Source organism: Stylophora pistillata, chromosome 5, assembly GCF_964205215.1.
Source record: "Stylophora pistillata chromosome 5, jaStyPist1.2, whole genome shotgun sequence".
Lineage (NCBI taxonomy): Eukaryota > Metazoa > Cnidaria > Anthozoa > Scleractinia > Pocilloporidae > Stylophora > Stylophora pistillata.
Window position 1 is genome coordinate 15954983 of NC_142523.1, and position 10709 is coordinate 15965691.

The 10709-nt window shown below is 38.7% G+C and overlaps 1 protein-coding gene and 1 pseudogene across 1 annotated transcript in view; one reads left to right on the forward strand and one right to left on the reverse strand.

Moving 5' to 3' along the window:
- The window catches only part of LOC148730524 (uncharacterized), a 1263-nt gene extending 1233 nt beyond the window's left edge, over positions 1-30 (reverse strand). The window contains exon 1 of the mRNA XM_088761296.1: positions 1-30. This exon is cut by the window's left edge and continues 1233 nt beyond it. Coding sequence (XP_088617422.1) covers positions 1-5 — 5 coding nt within the window. The 5' untranslated portion in view covers positions 6-30.
- Positions 1-10104, forward strand: part of LOC148730522 (uncharacterized) — a 31479-nt pseudogene extending 21375 nt beyond the window's left edge.
- Positions 10105-10709: the final 605 nt, after the last annotated feature.

The window sequence follows — 10709 nt, forward strand, 5'->3', positions numbered from 1 at the left end:
TCCATTGAGAGGTCGCAAGATTATCAGCAAATTAAGAAATGTAGAAATGGCATAATATTTCCCTCTAATTTACAAGTGATAACACGCTTCGAGGGACACCAACATGGCAGATCAACTAATTTGCATAATCTGTGACGTCACGTGAAAAGCAAGAATAAGGCTACCAAAATATTTGACTTGTTATTTGTTAAGCTTGAGATAGTTACTGGTTCACCGAAAAACGAACAAGTCTGTGATATATTGGTCTCCTCTCAGCACAGGGTAAGAAAAGAAAATGGTTAAAAAACTGACGCGTTCAAAGAAATCACTTACATATTGTATCCGCGGTTTACTGCATACATTTGATATGTAATCTCTTGCGGTGTACTGTCGTATCATATCTGGTCTCGGACTACATAATTCTGGCAGCCTCTTTGCCCCGGCCACATTGTAACCGATTATAACACTAATACACGCTCGACTGCTGAATAATATTTCTGGCTTGATAAAGGATGGCGCAGCGTTGATCACGTAGACGGAGGAACTAGGGGAATTAGTTTACCACGAGATCCAGTGATTCTTTAGCAACCTTCCAACATTGTATGTGTTTGGAAATCAGCAATGTTTATTTTTAGTCAAGGACAAGGATGCATCAATGTCAAAGTTATCCAATTCAGTAAAAAATAATAATGGGATCAGTTTGAAAGAATATATCTATCAGACTGTAATGCCACAGGGATAGTCACACTATCACCGACTTTCTTTGGTCGAATATCCTATCAAGACTGACTTAAGGTTACTTCCACCTTCGCGGGTGTCCTTAGGAGAAAACTCGTACGCGCGATACTTTCATTAAATCCTTGCAAACTACACATCAGAAGAAAGCTTACGAAATGCAAACTACGACAAAAATATAATTTAAGTGAGTTTACCTTTTAGGAAATGTCATGGGTCGGCAAGACCGTGATATGAATGATTATAGACAGTAGTGGAAGGATCAAGGTATAGAAATATCTAGAAAACTACATCAAAATTTGAGAGTTAGATAGCCCATCTCTGAAAAAGACTCCTTTAGAAATGCTAGCGTAACAAAAATTTTTAAAAAGAGTTAAAATAGAAGTTAATTGCTGTAGAATTAGTTTGTATTCAATTTTGAGCTTCATAGCAGGCTGGAAAAGTACAGGGCCATTCAATTCCTCCCTATACCATTATCATGAAAGTTTTCTTTTTTTGCGCTAACACTTTCTTCTTGCCATTTGTTCCAGGATTGCCCTTTCAACAAGTTGCAGTCTTTCACAGCCATTAAAGTCTCATTCCAGGGAAACAGGAGAATTCGAGGCACTTCAAGTAAATGTAATCGGTGGTTCTTCAAGTTTAATGGTAACGAACGCAGTGGACCGATGACAATTGAGGCTGCTGTGTACAACTATTGACCATCAGGGAATCCAAGTCTGCTTCATCACAGATCATTTGAGGGATACTGTAAAAATATCCCACAGGGCAGGGTTACTGTGGAGTTATATCGGTAGGAAAGTGTTTCAGTGGTAACACACTGGGTGATGCTTACACTGGATGGTCATCAGTATCCCGGATAATTATAGAGGAAGTGTCTAGAGCCCAGACCTGATGGCTCCAGTCGTTTTCATACGGGGAATGGTGAAGAATTTTCAGTTTTTGACTTTTCTCATCATCTTAGCTTTCAAGATTTTTCCCTGTTATCGAAATCCCAAAATACATATTGTATTCTTTTATGTCGCAAAATATTTTTCTTTGAATATTTCCCCTACTTTTCGTGTGAATGAAATATAAGATAAACTTCGTTTTATTAACAGAGCTGATAAGGTTGCTGATCTCTTTCCAGTCGCAAGATAGACTTCGCCGAGGAGGGACTGCCCGTAGTCTTTAATTAAAAATTTTTCATCAAAATGAAGGTGGCTAGTGATAGATATTTCCCGAGCTGTGAAGTGGCGAGGTAAACATCCCCTCCAGCCACCGGCACTGACGGTTGTTTTAGTATATACCAGAAAAGTGAGGTAATATGGCACACAAGGATGATTTTAACTCGTTTATTCCTGTAACGAAAACAATATTTTCGGGTGCAAATCCCTCGCACGTTGTTAGGAGGTGAATACCGAAAAAATATTCGGAATTTGAGCAGCCAATCAGAGCGCACCTTGAACGCTATCCATAGTCTTGTAAATACTAACAATTATTACATTTTTATCATCGTCATCGTTATCAATACTATTATTGGCATGAATGTTATTATCGAAGAAATGTTTTGAATAAACAGTTACGATGACAGTGCCTATCCTGAACTTCAACTGTGTTCGTAATCAATTATTCTGCAGTTACAAAGCTTGCTATTTCATCGATTATTCATTGATCGGCCGGATAGAACAAGCGACAGAAAATCTGTGGTTCCGTTTACTGACTAATAACAACTTGCCTTAAAGAATTTGTCAAACCTTCATGTAATAGACAGTGTGCAATTAACTACTTGGACGCTAGACTTTGAAGTAGAAGCGGACGGTCACTATGCTCATTTCGGAAACACGAGTTGACCATGGAATACATGTAACTTCTAACTGTATCAACCAAATTTTCAGTTGTTCAATACCTTTGTAGCACTGAGAAATGCTCTATATATTTCACGTAGAGAAAATTTCTCTCACGTAATTCCTAAGAAGACTTAGGCTACAGTAAAAATTTACGGGGAAATGACAACCTGCCTCCTTTAAAGATCACTATCTAGCTAAAGTCAGATAAATGATGCCGGTATAAAATAAACCTCACGGATTTCCTTAAAATTAAGTCCTAAGACTCCCAAGATACCAACCCACAAAACCGTTTGGGGGAATTCCGTTTTACAAAATGGCCTCCGACGCAATGCGTATCGATAAAATTGTCATTATCAAACTTGCCAAATAAATTGCAAAGTAACCAGTAAGAATATCAAAAAATCCCCACACAGTTTTAACACCAACTCTTCAAGATTGAAATGGTACAGAAGCTTTATTTGTGCGGTAAGATTTGATGTGGGTAAGATTTTAATTCGCTCAAAGAAACATCGTCCATTTCGGATTGACGCGCCCCATTCGGTTAACAAGAGGATAAATTGAAAACCAATGAATTTTTGCCGAATAGTGCATTGATAACTTTTGTATTTATACGGGGGTAGTCTCCTTCGCAACTGTCTTTCGGGATGTCACGCAACACCCCCCCGAAAGAAACGGCTGCTCACATTCGAACCACATTCCTTTCCCATTGTGTTTCAAACAACCAATTAAGTCAGGGTACTGCTAGTGATGCAATTTTCGCGCGAAGTTTATGTGAGGTTTCCTTTCAGCCGCATGGTATGGAGAGTGAAACGCCGTAAAAAGTTGTGGAGGAAATCTTAAAGTGTTTTATGTGTTCTTCACCTTCAGCAGCCCAAGAAAGAGCATTTATTTTCGGAAATAGTACCCATAGCTTTGTGGAACTAATCAGATCTTCGTTGGACTTCGATATCAGCTGCTATGCGAGCAGCAAGTTGTTTATATGAAAAGCTGTGTGTTAGAAGCGGCTGCTGAAATTTCAACGAGCAACTGAAAAGGTTCTAGAGCTGAGGAGGGAAATTCTTCAATCTTTCCAAGGGAGGCCAAGAGCCAAGCGTGTGTATAATGCCGGGAATGAGAGTCGGGGGCAAAGTAGAGCTGCCGGAATCCAAAGTTTACCGGTGCCGTCAACGATCCGAGCAAAGGCCTCGAAAAGCGCGGCCGAAAATGTTTGTATAAAATCTACCACTCGTCGCCAAATTTAGTATCTTGTAGGGAACTTATAGACCACACGGAATCCGCATTGCCACGCTACCTTCATTCTCTCACACACTCGCCCTATGTACATTACACAGCATTACCTACGTGCTTCATACTAGTTAGATTACGTCACCACCGATATTATTACACAAACACGAACACGATAGGAAGAGCTCAATTAGAGATTTTCAAGAGCCTGTGGGCAGGTTTACTAATGCATCTTGCTTCTGGACGACAAACTTTTGAATCGCAAGCTTCTGGTAAGAATTAAAGCCTGCGATTTTGAAAGTTGACGAGGCTTGAAGAAAAGCTTCATTAAGGGCCACCATCTTGATTTTGTAATCTCAGGAGATCGTGGAACGATAAAACGCGAAGTATTATTGGTCGAGTCATCTTTAGAAAATTTCGCGCGCGACAGTTCCAGAAAATGGAACTGTAGGTGTGATTGGCTAAAATCGGGAAAGGAATGTAGTTCGAATGTGAGCAGCCGTTTCTTTCGGAGTAGCGTTGCGTGACATCTCGAAAGACGGCTGCCAAGGAGACTATACTCATTTCTATGTACGTATGTATGTATGTAAATCTTTATTTAGACACGGAAAATCATCAGTTACATAATAAAAACTAAGATTAATCAACTGCTTTACATGATTGCCGTGTGGGAATCCTATATATCGACTACGTTAAGATTTCGCCTAAAATGGTTAATGGATGAAGCATTTTTTAAGTTTTTGGGCAATTTATTCCATAACATGGCCACGCTGTAAGAGAAGCTTCGTTTCAAATAATTGGTGTTTTGTTTGGACAAAGCCAGCCTTCCCTCAGAGTTTCTTATGTCGTACATAGAGTGACGCTGAGAGAAAAGACTTTGTAGATATTTGTTTATAATTTTATACATCATTAGGGCTTTTTGTTTCTCTCTTCGAAGAGATAGCCTCTCCCAATCGAGGGCGGAGAGAAGGTGGTTTATGCTCGTATCAAAGGGTAATTTAGTAATAATTCTGGCTGCTCGATTCTGTAATATTTGGAGCTTATCGCTTAAGTAGCCACTTAAATAGTCCCAGACGGGGCTGCAGTAATCAAAATGAGGCATAATCAAAGCGTTATAAATTTTAATTGCAGTTTCTTTGGATATAAAGGGCCGTACACGTTTTAGGACGCCTATAGCTGAAGAGACTTTCTTGCAAATCTCTTCGACGTGGCTACCCCAAGAGAGTTGGGCATCTATAGTAAGACCCAAAGATTTGGTCTTGTCGACTCTCTTGATAATTTGGTCATCAATTCTGATTTCTAAGTCCTTACATTGGGCAGATAGTCTTTGTCTTGATCCAATAATCATTAACTCTGTTTTGGCAACATTTAGACTGAGCTTGTTAGCTTTCAGCCAACGGCTAAGGTTATTCAATTCAGGGGTTAGAGCTAGCTCAAGCTCTGTTAATGTCTTAGCAGATATCGTAAGATTGGTGTCATCGGCAAACATTCTTGGTGCGGCGCCCCGCAGGGAGTTGGGAAGATCATTAATGTATACAAAAAATAGCAAAGGACCCAATATGCTACCTTGCGGCACGCTGCAACTGAGGGTATGGGCAGATGATAGTTTGCCACCGACACTACATCTCTAAGTTCGGCCACTCAAGTACGACGAGAACCACTTATAGCTGCCAGATCGACACCCAAGTATGACATCTTGCGCAAGATTATTTCATGATCAATGGTGTCGAATGCCTTAGTAAGGTCAATAAAGAGAACGCCGTTTAAGAGACCATTGTCGATATTTACCGCCCAAGAAATTGTTGCCTCAAGCAAAGCTATAAGCGTACTATGTAGAGAACGGAACCCTGATTGGCAACCCAATAGCAATTTGTTATCATCTAGATAACGAAAAAGTTGATTGTAAACAATTCTTTCAAGAACTTTGGAAATTATAGGGATTACAGATATTGGTCCCTAGCGGTTAGGATCCGATTTAATACCCTTTTTGAAAAGAGGAGTCACTCTGGCCGTTTTCCAATCATTTGGATATATCCCCGTGAGGATAGACTTAGAGAAGGTTGAGTTGAGAGAGGGTGCGATGATATAAGCAGCCATTTTCAATAATTTACTCGGAATCATATCAAGACCAGTGGCTTTCTTTTCGTCAATTTTCGACAAAATGTTCGACACAATATCAACGCTCGGAATTTGTAAAGAAAACGAATGAGTAGAGTGTTCTAAATAAGACTCAGAATCAATATCAACGACAGGAATATCTTGTGCTAATACTTGCGCAACGTTTGTAAAGTGATCGTTAATAGTTTCCGAAATGTCTATAGGATTACTTACTATTTTAACATTTACCTTAATCTCAAGAATATTCGTCGACTTACTAATACTACGTGAAGTTAGCTCGTTGATCACATGCCACGTTTTGCGCAAATTACCTTTATTGGCTTCCAGGTTTTCGGAAACTTAGAGTTTCTTTGCAAGTTTAATTGCGTTGTTTGCCTGATTTCTTGCACGCCTAAATTGATCCCATGAAGCAGGGTTATTGGAGAAGATTGCCTCTTTTTTAAGGAAATCTCGTTTTCGGATTTTACTTAGCAATTCTTTAGTAATCCAAGGTGATCGCTTTTTTCGAATTCTTTTCGATTTGCGTGGTGCATGTTTATCGACGCAGCAAAGGAACATTTCTTTCCATACACGCCATATTTCATTTGGATCAGAAAACAAATCGACATCGTCCCAAGGTAGTTGATTGAGTTCAATTAAGAAGTTTTCTTTGTTAAAGTGTTTAAATTGTCGTGTTTCAATCACGCGTGGGCCAATACGGCAGTAGTGAGCCTTACGTGACAAAAAAGACAAGAGAGTGATCACTTATGCCAAGGTGAATAACACCAGAATTTGTAACCTTCTCTAGGGAGTTTGTTATGCATAAATCAATTAAAGTTTTTGAGGTCAGAGTGACACGTGTTGGTTCAGTGATTAACTGACTGAGACCATAAGTATCGAAAATGTTTTTCAGATAGGAAGAATTAACTGTAACTGCTTCAGGCAACAAATTGCAGTTGATATCACCGAGTAAATATAATTCCTTATTTTCCGCGACAATTTTTGCAATGATATTCTCAAATTCGCTAAATAGATTAGGCGAAGAACTTGGGGGTCGATACCAAGTACCCACCAGAAATGGTATACTTCGTGGCTTACTAATTTCAATAAATAGACACTCTAAATTATCTGGATATATCAACAAAGTTGAAATGGTAAATTGGCCACCGTAACGATTACAATAGCTAACGTTTCGAGCGTTAGCCCTTCGTCGGAGCGAATAGAGGAATTGTGGGTTGTGTGTGCTTTTAAAGGCAGAAAATGGAGCTACGTTATTGGTGGGAACATGGCAACGAGAAAAACATGAATAAATTAATGGAATGAAAAGCGTTCGTTGATACCTGTGGGATTTAGACTGCCGGTTTGAAAGATGAGCTTTTGTTCTAGATTTGTACGGCTTTACGTGCCACCTAAGTGCAAGGAAAGACCGCAGATTGCCATATGTTGCTTAGAATGATTAGGTAAATTAAAATGTCTAGCGACTGGTTTCGATATGTCCTTGTCATTCCTTTCCACGTCGCGAAGGTGTTCTCGGAATCGGTCACCTAGTCTTCTACCTGTTTCGCCGATGTATATCTTTTTGCAATAAGTGCAAGTTATGCAATATATTTCATTGGCGGAGGTGCACGTGAAGTGATCGGTGATCTTAATGGATCGTTTAGGTCCCGATATTTTATCAGTGTTGTGAATGAAAGGACACGTTTTGCATCGTGCAGGAGCGCATTTAAAAGTGCCTAAATTATCGCTATTTAAATCATTACGTATTCGATAGTTTAGGTTAGTGCGTATGTATGAACATATTCCACCTCCATTCCTTCCGTTAATTTTACGATCTTTTCTGACTATTTCGAAGCCAGGTATATAAACTTCGTTATCACATACTGTAGAGGCTAATTTTGACTCGTTGATATGTAAAATGTCAATTTTTGAAGAGGACATAAAAACTCTAAGTTCATCAATATGAGACAATAAGCTATTGAAGTTAAGGGACGCAATGACTAAACCTCGACCAAAGATTGTTGGATAGTTGGACTTACCGCGGTCGGTACCCTTATGGACATCAGCCGAGTCGGATTCCCAGACGGCAATATCCTAGTCTACACGTAAATGGCTAATAAAATTTTGAGCTAGGCGTGTGGAGCCTTTCTTGTTTAAATGAAGACCACTTCGATTTAAGTGGCTAGTTTTTGAAATGTTTGAGTGATCAACAAAACCCCAGTTCTTTTCGTTGCAACATTCCATAAGAAAACTTATGTAAACAAATTAAAAAAAAAATTTTTTCCCGAGATAGTACGGAGGAGAATGCAATGGTCATGTAGAGAAACAAGGAATGCGGTGCTAATACAGAAGAGAATACTTATGTAAATTAAAAGAAAGATAATTAAATGAATGAAAACAAAAAACAAAAACAAAAATAATAATTTCAAGTGTGCATACACCGAACGGAAGTGTCACGAAACGGGAACCAGAACCAAAAAGGGAGGTGTGTGTATCATTTAGCTTCGGCGCCTTCTTATCAAGATTCTTTTTAAAACATGGTAACTGACATCCTACATCTGTTGAAATTCCCTATGATAGAAATACGCACCTACAGAAGGGGATATTTTACAGAGAAAACAAAGTTTTTACGTAAAGCAATCATTAAAGTGTGGCATCACTTCTTATGACGGCTGTTTTGGTGTCTTTCTTTCCAGGAGTAAGTTTAATGGGAACCACTACCAGTCCTCAACAACACAATGCTCAAGCTGGCGCTGACAAAAACCCATGTGAGGTACGCTTTATGTCTTAACGACGATTATTTACCAAATTAGAATTGCGATCGTCGTATGTTTACTTCATTAATTATATAAGTATTCATTTCCAAGCTAAGGGAAAAACAAATCCCTTATCAAAAATAACTTTTTAAAGACAAAGTAGAATATTGCTGTAAATATTTTCTTTCGGGGATGTCTACGCTACACTGTGAGATAATTTACTACTCCCAGCTGTCTCCTGAAGTTTACCAAGTGATTACTTCTCGAAGAAACTACTGTGTTACCTCAGCCGGCAAGTAAATATCAATGAATATCTAGTAAGTCGAGCCAATTACAAAATTTTCCTTGTTCTTTACAGAAATCTATCTTCGCTTGAGGATTTTCTGGGATTCCAGGATCCAATGGCATACCAGGAATGCCTGGAATTCCTGGAACCCCGAGGTCGCGAGGACAACAAGGAAAAGATGGAGTTAAAGGAGACCGAGAGGCATGACAGGGACAAGAGAAGAAAAAGGAAATCAAGGCTTGCGTGGAAAAAATGGAATGATATGAATAAGAAGAGATAAAGGTGATCAAGGGTCACGTGGTGTCAGTGGACCGCCAAGAATGAAGATTGTAAAAGGAGAGCTGGGACCTAGGGAAGAGAAAGGAGAAAGTGTGAATAGTGCAGTGTCACAAGCCAACTGGAAACAGTGTATGTGGAAAAATATGAATAATGGTGCCAATAATGGAAAAATAAAGACGAAGAAATATCTACAAGCATACGATGAAACATAAATTGAGCATTCTATAACAACCATATCGGAAAAAGAGACTTTGTAAAATGCTACTGAACTTAAACTATTAATTGACTTTAGTACAATTCTGCACTTCATAGAAGGCAGGACAAGTACAAGGTCATTTTAATTCCCTATCTTGCTATTGTTAAAAATAATTCTTTAAAGTAAGATTGTCTTCTTGTTATTGGTAAAAGGATTGCTCATTCAACAAGCTGCAGTCTGATACAGCCGTTAAAGTCTCATTCCAGAGTAATATGAGAGTCTCTGGCAGTACTCATTGTAACCGGTGGTTCTTCAAGTTTAATGGAAATGAATGCAGTGGACCAATGACAATTGAGGCTGTTGTGTACAACGCTTGGTCATCTGGGAGTCTTAATCTGCTTCATCACAGATCATTTGATGGATACTGTGAAAACATTCCACAGGGCGTGGTTACTGTGGAACTATGGGTAGGGCTGTGCGGTGGTCGTTCATTGGGTAATGCTTAAACTGGGTGGGAATAATAATGATAGAGGAAGTGTCTAGAGCCCAGTCCTAATCAGCCCTGTTATTTTCTTTGAAAAATGCAGTAGGATATTCCATTTTCATTCAGCCATTCTTTCAGCTTTCATAATTTTCTCATATTTCCCACGTCCCCAATAAATCAAAGTTACTTTTTGTCACAAGCACTTTTCTCAAAAATAGGATTCCATTACTCCGATTTAAAACTTCTGCTCTATTAAACTTTTCTTTACATGTTTTAATTCATACGGTATAGTTATTTAGGATTGTTTGTTGAGTTTTTTCCCTGAATGAGTTGAAGTTTGTTTCTGTAATAAAACAATAACAATAAGCAATAAAACTTCTCGACTTGTTATTAAACATGATGACAGTAAGAGCTTCTTTGCATTTTAGAAGCATTAGAGAGGTTGTCCCACTCTTTTCGTTCCTCACTTCCACCCATAACCAAAAAGATACACACTAATATGCCTACTTGTTGTGTTTTCTGAACCATCTGTGCTGAGTGTGAGATAGAGGCACACATGACCATTTGAAAAACAATGTAAGCACTGGCGGCTTATATTCTAGAGATAACCTCCGTAATCAGAAAACACTTACAGATGTGAACCTTGCTCTGATTAAAATGTTGAAAACACATAAAATAATGATAATCGTAGAAACATCAAGTTTGACCAAAGATTAACAAGAACCACAAAAATATCATTCTCAACACAAATCTGTAGTTTGTAACATTAAAACACATTCATTGAGTTTAGAGATGAAATCATGACACCGCCTCATGATCGGCGTACAGCAAACAAACGGTGTTTAGCACG